General features: G+C 57.2%; 1 protein-coding gene across 5 annotated transcripts in view; it reads right to left on the bottom strand.

Annotated features, from left to right (window-relative positions):
• NTRK3 (neurotrophic receptor tyrosine kinase 3) overlaps positions 1 to 11,739 on the bottom strand; it is a 422,363-nt gene extending 410,624 nt beyond the window's left edge. For 4 of the 5 annotated variants that reach the window (XM_086364673.1, XM_086364674.1, XM_086364676.1 and 1 more), the window contains exon 1: positions 11,434 to 11,739. In XM_086364673.1, coding sequence (XP_086220799.1) covers positions 11,434 to 11,681 — 248 coding nt within the window. In that variant the 5' untranslated portion in view covers positions 11,682 to 11,739. Of the gene's footprint in view, positions 1 to 2,507; positions 2,547 to 11,433 lie in introns of those variants that run through there. The other variant, XM_086364675.1, reaches the window with a different exon arrangement.
• Positions 11,740 to 12,793: the final 1,054 nt, after the last annotated feature.

Here is a 12,793-nt window from a genome sequence, read left to right as displayed (position 1 = left end):
TAGCTGACAAGCCTCGTCAATTACAATAACTGGAAGAGAATCATCCAGAGAGCCAGAAGCTACACTGGACAAGAAGAGCAGCAAAACCGCACAGAACAACAGCCGCAAGGGACTGGGTGCTCCTGAGTTTCCCTGCATGGAGGTTCCTGGCACCTAAACTTCCAAGGCTGAGGAGTGGGGCAGGCAGGCCCTGCCACTTGGTTTCCCAACTGATGTCATCAGTAGCAACCCTAACGGCCTCCCTGCTCTTGAGCCGACGCGTGCCTCACTCAGCCACCCCGACACTTTCCCAACTACACGCCACCTTGATCATTCTGCTGCCTCCTTATACTCTGGCCCAGGTCCCAGCTCCTATCTATTCCCACTTTTCACGGACCCAGAAATACCCCTGCCCTTCACCTCTGAGAGACTTGACTTGTATATTTGCCAGTTTGGCCTCTGTGTACCCACCAGATCCCAAGTACCTACTGCAACATCCTTTAATCAGCTGCTCTAGGAAGGTGGATCTAGGAAACCTAAATTTTCAGATGAAAAGATGGAGGCTCAGAAAGGTTAGGTAACCTGCCTAAGCTCACACAGCAGCAGCAGCTGCAGCGCCAGGATTTAAACTGAAGGCGATCTGGCCAAAGAAGCCACTACTCTCCCTATGACACTGAGTTGCCTTTCAGACAAAAGAGCCATTGAAAATATCAGGGCCCAAGAATTGTTCTAATGGAAGACCTAGGTTTAAAAGACTGATTCAGGGTAGGACAAACTGAGAAAGTAGCGCTGACATATATACACTATAGTGCGTAAGACAGATGATTAGTGGGAAGCTGCTGAACGGTACAGGGAGCCCAGCCCACTCTGTGACGACCTAGAGGGATGGAGTGGGGAAAGGGAAGCACAAGAGGGAGGGGGGATATATATAATGACTGATTCATGTTGATGGATGGCAGGGACCACCACAATATTGTACAGCAATTATCCTCCAATTTAAAAAAATTTTTAAGAAAAAAATAAATAAAACATGCATCTGGTACAGTGTGTAGGATGGGCTGGGAGGAGGGGAGACTGGACTCAGGAAGAGCAGACGAGGGTCATTACAAGCATCCATGCCTGTGGGTGACGTTCTGGAGAATGGTACTGAGAAGAAGAAAATGAGAGAGACCAGCATTAAGAGTTCTACACACACACGCACGCGCACATGTGTGTGCACATTCTCATCAAAATCTTATCAGTATTATTTCCAATGAGGAAACTGTGATCAAAAAAGTAGCCAGCCCAGGGTCACACAGTTGGGAAGAGGCAGGCTTGCGAACACAAGCTTCATTTAGCAGATGCCGCTCATAAGCAAGGTTATACAGGCAAATACTCTCCCACCCAGTAGGACAGCCATAAATGTTATCTTTATCCCTGCTCTTCAGAGGATCAGCCTCAATTAAAAAGTATCAGAAATAAGTAGATGGGGAAAGACTGACCACAACAGAGAGGGTCCTACCTGCAGCCTGGGGTCCAGCAGCCAGGAGATGGCCCTCAGGGCAGAGCTGCAGGCCCCACCCAGCCCATGGGCCCAGGTCCCACCATGAAAGTGAGAGATCCCATCTCCAAAACTGGTAACTGTGGGACAAAGCTCCTTCACGTACCAACTAGTGCACAGAACAAGACGGCACCCGCTCAGATACGAGACTGCCTGGAACAGCCAGAAAAGAGCCCAAAGCATGCACAGGACAAAAATAGGCCCCCGTGGCTCAGGGATAAAGAATCGCCTGCCAATGCAAGAGACATGGGTTCGATCCCTGATCTGGGAAGATCCTTGGAGAAGGAAATGGCAACCCACTCCAGTATTCTTGCCTGGGAAATCCCATGGACTGAGGAGCCTAATGGGCTACAGTCCATGGAGTCACAAAGAGTTGGACACGACTTCGCAACTGAACAACGACAAGCCAATCCAAGGAGGGCCCAGGACCCCGGTTTGCAAAGCACGTTGATACCCACCAATGTAGATGGGTGTCTCTGAGAACAGTGATGGTCTAGAGAGGTTGAGAGACAGCACCAAGCTCTCACGTCTGGTAAATATCAGGGCCTTGTAATTCCTGAGCAGTTACTCGGTGTGTAATTCATTCCAACACTTAGGAGTGGGACCGGGCGGGGGTGGGATGCAGGGAGAGAAAGGGGAGAGATGCCTTGGAGGTCATAAGGCTCCCTTCTCCCATGACACTAACCCCACATCATAGCCTTCTGTCAGCCTCTCTGTGTCCCCATCAAGACTGATCTTCCTGGGCAGGAACCATCCCCCGTTCATTCATCTCCATTACCCCTGAGCAGATGACTGACCCCTCCTGCTGTTGCTCAGACAGACTTGGAGGGAAGGAGGGCGCTCCAGCGGACATCCTTCACCCAAGGCACTCTCCCAGCCGCCTCCCGGGGGAAACTCAGGTCCAGGAGACTCACGTGCCTGGGCTGCAGATATGGTGCAGGCAGGACCAGCTCTGCTGAGGGAGGCCCCGCCTAGGGGAGAGACCTACCTCCCTGCTCAAGAAAGGCTCTGCAAGCCAGGCCAGCCAGTGAGCATCTCGCCGGACTAGAGAGCCGCAACCCCAGCTCCAGGCAAAGGCAGCCGTGGATCGTCTCGTGCGCAGCACTGCCCTCTGGTGGCCCCCGGGAGCCTAGACGCAGACGATCTCGGCAGGCAGGAAGCCAAAGGCGTTAAGGCTTGTTTACGGGGACCTCAGTCGTGATGTGCAGAGAACACGGAAGAGATGCAGTTGTGCGTGCGCAAAGACGCCCCCGATGCGCGCAGACAGCCCGTTTTACCGTGGGAGGCAGCCCAGATTAGGACTGCGAGTCTAAGACTGCTCCCTTCATCCCCTCTCTCTTTGCAGGAGTCTAAGGGCTCCTTTCCCTGCCTCTGGAAGAGCCTAGATCCCTCAGCCCCAGAGCAGATGCTAGCAGAGGGCGGGAGGACGAGAGCCTCACCAGCTGGGGAGGCGGCCTTGTGCGTTCTGGTCTCGCAGTGCTAGAAACTCGCTGGGTGACTGAGTCCAGTCTATTCATTTCTCTGGAGCCTCAGGTTCCCGCTCTGTAAAACAGGGTTTGGCCCCAATTGTTCCTGAGCCCCTTTCCAGGTCATGATTTATGGTTACAAAGTCTTGATCTTTTGTCATAATTCAAAAACACTCCCAGACATCTATAAATGAAAACAACCAACATGGCGCCCTAGCGCTTGGGAGTCTATGGAGTGTGCGTGTGATCGCCCTGACCTGGCAGTGACCCCGAGAGGGAGACAGGCTCCCATTTCTAGAGGTGATCCCAGCTCCCAGAAGGGGAAACTGAGGGACTCCCAGATTGGGTGAACTCTTCAAGCCAAGCAGCAGCAAAATGGGGTGTTTCCACAGACTCCTGCCCTGCAGTCTCAGCAGTTTGCTGGGACCCCAGCTCGCTCCCTGGGGACAACTGGAACCACCCGCTCCCCATGTTCATCCCTATAGAGAGACAGAGCATCCCTGGGCAAGGGGGACTGAGACACAGGGCAAGAGTAAGGGTGTGTGTGTGTGAGTCGCTCAGCCCTGTCTGACTCTTCACTACCCCAGAGAGTGTAGCCCGCCAAGCCTCCCCCGTCCATGGGATTCTCCAGGCAAGAATACTGGAGTGGGTTGGCCATCTCCTTCTCCAAGAAGAGAAAGGGCAGAGGGAGGTAAAGGCTGCTCATTTGAGGAGGAGGCAACAGAAACATCAGGAAGAACTAGAATTCACCCTCCAGGAAGATGCTCTAAACATCAGCTTCTAGCTCGAGATGGAGACACCAGACATCCCCTTGTGCTCCACATCCAGTGGCAGCCTTAGAACTCCAAACTTGAACTGGGAGAAGCCGCCCCACCCTCCGCTCTTCCATCCAGGCTGTCTCTGGCCATGGGCAATCGGGGACACAGTCCTGCTGACCGTGTCTCAGCCCAGAGCGGAGCTGGCAGGGACCCAGCGGCCAGCTTCCTGAATCTCCGCCAGTCTCAGCTGGCACCTGGTCTCCTAGGGGAATTGACCTGACTTCAGAAACCGGGACACCAGGGGGTGGCCAAGGAGGTCTGGGGAGAGGGCTTGGCTGAGACACGGCCTTGGGGAGGCTGCTGTCGGGAACAGGGCAGGAGGACCCCAAGTCTCCCCCATCATTACATCCTGTCTGTGTCAGCACTGGCCACGGCAGACTGGCCAACACCAGACCCACCACTCTGTCATTCGCCTTCCTCTCCAAGCCCAGCCAGGGGAGTTAGGGAACTGGACAATTATAAAGGATCCTCCTAAACCTTCATAAAATCATTTTTCAAAAACCTTTTACTTTATGATTAATTTATCTGGATGGTCATAGATTCATGAATGCATGTGTATAGCTGTATATATTCACATGCATAAAGGGTACTGCAAAAGAGAATAGGCAACACTGAATGTCAGACTCCTTTGCCACTGATTGGCTGTGTGAAAGGACGAGGGTCACATGCCAACTCTGGACTTGTTTTTCCCATCTGTAAAATGGGATTCATAATAGTGCTTATCTCAGAGAATTGGTGTGAGGCCATGATGGGGTATTTATTGCCCCTGAAGTGCTTGGAACAGTGTCTGGAACATAGTAGGTGCTGTCATGAGTTACCACTAGTATCGATAGCTTTCCCTTTACCCGGCATGACACAGGCCACTGACTCTCAGAGTGCTGCTATAACCGTAGTTGTAATTATTATTCTTATCTCAGAGAGAAGGCAACTGATGCCCAGAGAAGGAAAGGGGTTTGTCCAGAGCTAGGAAAAGGCCAGGTCTCGGAGAGCTGATGGGGAAACCAGCTGCCACCTTCTACTCCCTACTGGATGATTCTGTCTGGGGAGAGAATCCTGAATCTTCCGCCACCCAAATGGGGCACACTTTCGATGGGACAAGTCAGATGCGAGGACGGGGGCAAAGGGGAAGTCAGAAAGGACAGGCTCCAAGCCGACTGCACCCACAGATCCTGGAGCCCTCTATGTAAATAGAGCTCAGCAGAGGCCTCAATGTGGTTCTAATTGGCGTGGGCTGCAGGCTGCGAAGAGCCTAGGGCTGCCAGCCTTGCATAGTTGCTGCCTCTGGGGACCCTAGATTTGGAATCATCACCCCAGAGGGAGACACAGTCGTGGGCGAGGCTCCGGCTTTGACAGAGTGCCCGGAGAGACTGCCAGAGCCGAGTGGGAGAAGATGGGCTGGCACCTGGGCAGGCACGTCCTCCAGCAGCCCGAGAGGGCCCACAACTCCCTGCCCCTCTCTGTGCCTCTCCTGGGACCCTTGCAGGGAACATAAGGGAGAAGCTGACTCAAGAGGTCCCTTCCAGCTCTGAATTCCAGGAGGCCCTGCCCTCAGAGGGTAGGCAGAAATGTGAGGATCCTTGTGAGGGTTCCACTGGGCGTTGGGCTTCTGGAGTCTTCATCCCTGATGGTCTAATGAGCGAATCCATCAAAGAGGAGTTGCAGGCATGCCCGGCCCTGGAGCGTTTGTGTTTCTCAAAGTGGAGGCCAGCAATGCTCAAGGGATGACAGATGACCTGAGCTGAGGGCTCAGTGGGTCATTGGTAGAGCCGGGGGCCCAAGTCCAGCCTTCACTCAGGCCACACTTAGACCCAGCTGCCAGGACACTCAACTGCCCTCCACAAGGCCCTCCCAGATGGGCTGCTGCCTTAATGCTGCCCCTAGGCAGAAAAGGAACTTCCTGGATAAAAACGATCTGCCTGACTGGGGAGCCAGAGAGGCCATGAAGGGAGCATGGTTGGGGGCCGGAGGAGAGGTGGGTAGCGGGGGGCTCAAGGCTCTTCCAGATCTTTCCTTCTGTGAGACACTCAAGTTCTCCCCTTCATTTTGTTTGGTAAATCAAGAAAATAGGGCTAATAATCCCTGCTTCTTCAAGGAGCTGTGGCAAAAATAAATGAACAACTGGAAACTGGAAACCAAGGCAGAAATGAATAGGGTGGATTCATGGAGGTGAAGGATTTGCTACAAGGGACAAAGGGCAGGACCCGGAGGGCTACTGGAGACTGTCTTTTGAGCACTGGCCTGGCCTCGGGTCTAGGGGGCCTAGGAATCCTGATCCCCCTGCCAGCCCGCCTGCCCCCTCCTCCCACACCACGGCTCCCCCTGCCAATTCATCAACCTTCCCTTGGGACAGAGCCAAGAAGGGGAGCCAGGGCTTCAGGACCACCTCTCCTAGTGCTGGCCCAGGCCCTGCCAATCCCAACAGCAGGCCCTGAGCTTTTCTAATTATGCATGCTTAAGCAATAAAAATTTCATCATGTAACCTCCAAACATGCCTATTTACTAAATTATATGCTTATACATCTTCCATCCATACATTAAATATTAAATATTCCCCTTTCTCAACGAGAATAACTTGAAATAGAAGTTCTAACGTTTTCTTCTCACACCCAGCAGAGGCCCCTGCTTGGGCAAGGAGCTGAAGCTTGGCAGGGGCTATCTCCCCGCCTTGAGCTCACGGTACAGAAGCGGGGCTCATGAGAGGCCTCCAGTGAGAGTCCACAGGCTTCAGTGCATTCTTGCTAAGCATGACACTTGGTCTTGGCAGTTGACTCCACACTGGGGAGCCCAGAGTCCTCCAGAGGTGGACGGGGAAGGAAGGGGAGACAATGGCCAGCAAGGGGACACCTGCTGCCCTCCTCAGGGTGGCATCATGGGGGTCAGCACCAAGCCCAGGGGTGGTGCCCTTAGAAGTGGTCCAGCAGAGCCTCCTTGGGCCCTGGGATGGCATATGTTCAAGCCGGAAAGGACACTGCCCCATGGTCTCAATTCATAGTTGAATTTCCAGGCTCAGAAAGGCTACAGTCTTCTATCGTGGTCCACAGAGGGTAAGGGACAATCTAGGGGGGTTGACTCACATGACCCATCCCTTTCTCTAACCCTACCCTTCCACTGGCCAACTGGACACCCCAAAGGGAGGCTGGAAATGGTGTCTGTAGTCCCAGGATAAGCCACTGGATGCAGCCCTCAAGATGGGGGACCCAGGCAGCAGCAGAGATGCCATGAGCCTGGGGTCAAAATCCACCCCAAGGGAGGGTCACAGGTTACCCACACTCTCGGCAAAGGGCCAGCTGGGGCAGGGGCCGAGTCCGCCCCCAACAATCAAAGAGGAGGGGGCAGCAGGCAGAGACCAGTGGGGCAAGAATGGAGGTGGCATCAGGGCCCTCCCCCTGCACAGTCTCAGCGTTCCACTTCCGCTATGCACGAGAGTGGTCCGCCACTTGCAGGATGCTGAGCTGACAACCGAGTTCCAGGCTCAGCCCTCAGGGGGCTAGCTCTCTCAAAGCTAGGGCCAGGCTGGGCTGGTTTTATCCAAAACTGTCACATGCTAGGTCCCCTGGAGCTGCAAGATGGATGTCCTGGGCCCCAGGGTGCTCCTCAGAAGACTGAGCTGGGCTCAGGGTTCTGGCTCCCGGGAGGGTCCTCCAGGGAATGCCTGGAACCCCCCTCCCACAGCCTGGCGTCCACACAAAAGCTCGGGACCTCTGCAGTCCACGGTCCCCAGCTTCTCTCCAGGGCTATACCCACTCCCCCTTCTAAATTTCACCCCCAAAACCCTTAACATCTCTGTCTACCTCCCTCAGGCCTAGCCTCAGTTTGGGGGCTTCTGAGTGAGCCCCATGATGTTCTTGGGGCCTGGCTCCCACCGCTGCCTACAATCCGGTTCTCACTGGTAACTGTCAAGGCTGGCTCTGCCCATGACCCTCAGAAAGACTGAGAATCAAGGAGTCAGTGTAGCAGCAAGCGAAGCCCCAAATGATCTTTCACCCAGACAGGGGAGGGCCTTCCAGGAAGACAGAGGAAATAAAGGGACCAGAGCCCTGGAAACGCCAGGGGCCCCACTGGTGGCTCAGGGTCCCAGCCAAGAGCCCATGTTCTTCTCAAGCCAAAGAACACCCAGCCCAGAGATGCTGTCTTCTTTCCCTGGTCTTTCTAACAGCCTGAGGATGCACGGTTCCAACCCAGCCCCAGGCAGGCTTGGTCTCCAGACGCCCAGACGGCCCCCCTCCCCGCCACCACCCTTCTGCCTTTGTGACGTCAGAGCCGGCTTGGGCGCGGCTGCGCATGGACCCTTCTAGGTAAGGTTACTGTATGTCAGGAGCTTCAACCACAGAGGGACTGGCCTTCTGAACAGAAAGAGGCCAAAAGGGAGGGCGCTTGGGGAGGGACAGAGGTGAGACTCACGCGTCTGCCTTGAGGCCTTGCATCTGATCTCCTCCTGATGCCGGTGGGGCTGCCAACTCCCCATCAGAGGCACCCTCAGTCAGCCTCCCACGGGGGAGGCAGGAACCAACCCACATGCCAGCCCAAAGAGGAAGGACCACAGGAAACCTCTAGTTCCTCTGAAAACTCAGGTGTCATCAGTTCAGCACCTGAAGGAGAAACCTCAGGACCCCAGAGCCCCAGGAACAGGCGGGTGGCTGGGTGGCAGTCACCCCTGATTCCCTTAGCTAAGGCTGCTGGAACTCCAGAATGTGCCCCAGCCTCTTCCTCAGCCCCCAGAGCCTGTCCAAGCTGCACCCCCAGACATACAGCAGCATTAAGGGCTTCAGGCTGATGGAGGGCTGGGGTACCCCTTTGACACCTTATCTCTGATACCATCAGACATCTGAAGAACACATTCCTTTCCAGCAAAGCCCAGGGTTGGAGTGAAGCCCCCCTCCCAGGTCCCACTAAATGAAGGCCCCCTCTTCTGCCCAGAGGGCTCCTGTCTGCCCTCAAGCCTCCATGCGCAGCCCTGCAGAGTGGGGGGCCTGGGCTTTGGGGTGGGACCTCAGCCCTGCAGAGGTCTAAGCCTGGCTCACTGCTTGGGGCTGTGCGCCCCCAGGAGCCATTTGGCAGCCAGAGCCTCCCTCATGGGGTAAGATACGGAGGGGTGACATCTGCTTCCCAGGGCGAGCAGACCTCCCCTCCTTCTCTCCACGGTCATCTGCCTCCAGGCCAGGAGGCTGGACCCTTCCCCAGTTCAGTCATACCAGCCACGGATATAACAGGGCACTGGGGAGAAGGGGTGAGGAAGGGTCATCCTACCCGTGACCTCTGACCTTCCCCCACCTGCCGCTCTGCACAGCTCCTGTGGGAATCCAGTTGCCTGGCTCTGAGGTGTTGGGGTGTCTTCAAGGAAAGGAGTCCCAACTCCCAGGCAAAGAGTTGGAGTCCTGACACAAGGATGGAGACCCCCACAGAGGGACTCCCAATCTACTCCTGGCTCCCTGTCCCCACAGTTGCCCTTTTGGTCCTTCAGTGGCACAGGGGATAAGAAGCCACTTCCTCCCTTCCCGTCACTGACCTCTCCAGCAGTCCCATCTTAGACCCTCCGCCTGGAAAGATCAACCAGCTCTTCCCTGTCAAACTGCCTCCCCAAGCTTCATTTTTTCAGAGGGACCATTTTTCAGAGGACTGCTGCGTGGCCGTGAAAAGCCTACGTGATTGTGACCCTCCCTGCCTCCCACTGGCTTCCTACAGACACACACATCCTTGGAGCAGAGAACAGGCTGAGTGAAGCTCACCAGCTTCCAGAGACCCACGGTGGGCACCCGGGCCACCATCTCTCCAGCTCTTGACCCACCCTATCCCCTGGAAATCCCCAGGTCCAGCTCCTGAGCTCCTGAACCCACTGCTGGGCTGCCCTGAAACCCCTCACCCCACCCCGCCACACACACCCGCCCCACAGGGTACTTCCAAGGCAGAGTTTCCGGGGCAGTCTCACTCCCACCCTCCTCACTGCATCCTCAGGGAGGCCAAGATGCTGTGGCCTGCAGGTGGGAGAGGCTGCGCTGAGTCCGTGCCGTTTTTCTCCTGCCCTCCCCTCCACCCCACCCTTGGCTGTTTATTTTGTCACCCCAGGGCCAGCTGGGTTGAAGGTGGTGAAGTTGGGTTGGGGGGCGGGTGGTGGTGAATGGTCCAGCCAAGATATGGGCCAAGCTTGTCTCCTGAGCCAGGATTCAGGGGGCACCTCCTAAGCTGCACACTTCCCTCAAACTGTTAGCTGAAAGAACACGAGCAGAGTCTCCATTAAGCCAAGAGGGCTGGTGGGCTTGGGAGTGAGCAGGACCGCAATTCCTCCTGGCTTTATAGCCCCATCGGACTGGGGGCCAAGGCACGGGGAGGTCTGATGCTTAGGAGAACAGTTCCCACGGCTGAATCTGCCCAAATGCCTTCCTCAGACGCCAGCCAGCACTTCAGTGTCAACGCTTCTCAGCATCCCACCCACTCTGGGGGTCTCCAAGGAGTGGGGGCCTTGTGGGGGGGAGACAGGCGAGAGCTATCTCCTGAACCCTCACTATGCCCTCCACACCCTTCTCTGGATGGTAGGATGCGGGGGGCGGGGCGGGGGGGGGGGGGTCACCTGGCTGAGGTCAGTGGAAGAGAATCTGGACAGGCTCCCTCTCTCCGCCCTGGCGTCTGACCCCCACCCCGCCAAAGAAAAATGCCATCCCCCTCCCAGAAAAAAAAGAGCAGGCTACCATAGGTCTCACTCAGATGGGGCAGAACCAAGCAAATGCCAGTCGGAGTTCGATTTTTCGAATAAACGATCACAGAAGAAGCCCCATCTCCCAAACACGCAAGCCTTCCCTCCTCCCTTCAGCAGCCTGACTCGGAATTACTGGAACAGTTATCAAAGCTCAAAGAGGAACGGGATCTGTAGGCGCCGAGATGCAGATGAGGGTGGGAATCAGGGGGTGGGGGGGTGGCTGTCTCGGAAATGCCCAAAATGGGGTGGGAGAGGGCGGGCGAGAGGGAAGAGGAAGGGGTAGGCGTCCATGACTGCCTCGACAGGTCCAAAGTCTCCCAGCGAGCAGCCAGCTTCCAACTTGTTTACTTGACGGCGTGTTTTGAGGTTTCCAAACGGAAAGAGTTAAACCTCTCTGCTGGATCGAGAGCAGTCCCTATCTGTCACCTTTCCTCCCGGCTAAGCGCTGCCGCCGCCGCCACTGTCGCTGCCCGGCGCCGCTGCCAGGGAATCGAACCTCGTCTACTTTATTCCACTTGAGCGTGGCCAAACTGTTGCTATTTAGTGGGGGGCCAAGAACCCGATTCACACCCTCGAAACGAGCCGCAGCGGGTGGGGGGTGGGGGCGGGAGCCGGGTCCCGCGTGCCCTGGCCGCTGGGGTCCTCTCGGGGGAGAGGCACACACACGCGCGCGCGCGCGCACACACACACACACACACACACACGCACACACACACACGCATCGCCGGATCACGCCTCGCCAAGGCCGGAGTCACCTGGAATACGCAGCCCGGGAGCATCTCCCGAGCCAGAGCGAGCCTAACGCGCGCCCAGCGGGAGGCGGGCAGCGGCTAGCTGCGGCGGGCGGAGGGCCGGCTCCCGGCTGCGGGCCGGCGGGCGAGAGCGAGACGCGGAGCGAGGGGAGAGGCGGCGGGGCTGGGGAGCGGCCGCCTGACTTACATGGAAGTGATATTCCTTGAGATGTCCGTGATGTTGATGCTGGCGTTCCCATTGCTGTTCCCTGAATCCTGCCCTTCCAGGAGCGGGAAGAGGTTCCCATCGTCCGGTCGCCGGCAATTGATCTCAGTCTTGCTGCAGACACAATTTGCAGGGCAAGCCAACACGGAGCCCACATAGTCCAGCCAGACGCTTCCCAGCAAGAAAATCCGCCAGAAACTACACTTGGCTGGGCAAAGAGAGACATCCATCTCCGATCGCTGCTTCTAAAAAAGAGGAGGAGGAGAGGAGAGGGGGTGGGGTGGGGGGAGTGGGGAGAGCTGGGGGGGAAGGAAACAAAGACGGCGAGGGAGGGGGGAAGGGGGAGGGGGCCTCTGCCTTTGAAACGCCGTGCGATCAGATGCAAAATCCTTCAGCGTCTGAAACCATCGCGGCCGCCGCCGCCGCCGCTGGGTGGGAGCCGCGGGGAGCGCCTAGTGCCGCGGTCTGCCTGGCATGGTGGCCGGCTCGGCGCTCGCCGGCTCGCCGGGTCCGGGGGCTCGGGAAGCGAGCCGACTGCTCTCCGACTCCGAGACTTTGCAGGGTGGCAACAGACGGTGGGGAGGCAAAAAAAAAAAGGCAAAAGGAAAATATGGTGCGAAAGTCACCAAGTCCCACCTACTGGGCAGAATTAAAACGGACACACCTGCAAAATACACACACTCACACACACTCACACATCCATACACCCGGCGCCGGGAGGAGGGGAAGATGCAGTCGGAGCCGCAGCAGCCGCGGCGAATGGCTCGCCGCGCGCCTGCAGAAATGCACAAGTGCTCCGAGCCTTACGAAACGCACGGGTTATCGGAGCGTCTTCCTCGGCCCCCTCCCTCTCTCCCCCTCCCTCCTCCTCTCCCCTCCCTCCTCGCGGCCTCCTCCCCCCCACCCCCCGCCCCGGCTGGGAGCGGCAAGAGAGCGGAATCTCCCCCCTCCCTCCCTCTCCCACTCCCCTCCCCACACCCCTCTCCCTCTCTCCCCGCCCGTCCTCTCCCCTCCTCCCCACCCACCCACCCACCCACTCGCCGGCTCCCGGCGCTCGCCCGCACCGCCACCCGAAGCCGCGCGACCGCCCGCTCCACGCCTAGCGGCCCGGCGCCCGCTCGCCGCAGCCCAGGGAAAAGCCAGACGGAAGGGGAAAAGTTGCAGTTGGGATTGCGAGGGTCTGGACTGGGGAGGGGGACTTGGCGAGCTGGCGGCGCGACGCGGAAAGGCGCTCTCCTTTCCACTTTTTGGCCCTCGCGCTGCCCGGTTTTGCTGCAATCCGGACCGCGAAAGGAAGTGAAATGAACGCGGCCGAGGTGACCGGGGAGCGCTCCCAAGCCCG

Source organism: Bos grunniens, chromosome 21 (assembly GCF_055505025.1).
Source record: "Bos grunniens cultivar Pamir isolate PY7600 chromosome 21, Bosgru_T2T1.0, whole genome shotgun sequence".
NCBI classification, from domain to species: domain Eukaryota; kingdom Metazoa; phylum Chordata; class Mammalia; order Artiodactyla; family Bovidae; genus Bos; species Bos grunniens.
The sequence above is the reverse complement of the archived record's forward strand: the minus strand, read 5'-3'. Positions and strand labels throughout refer to the sequence as shown.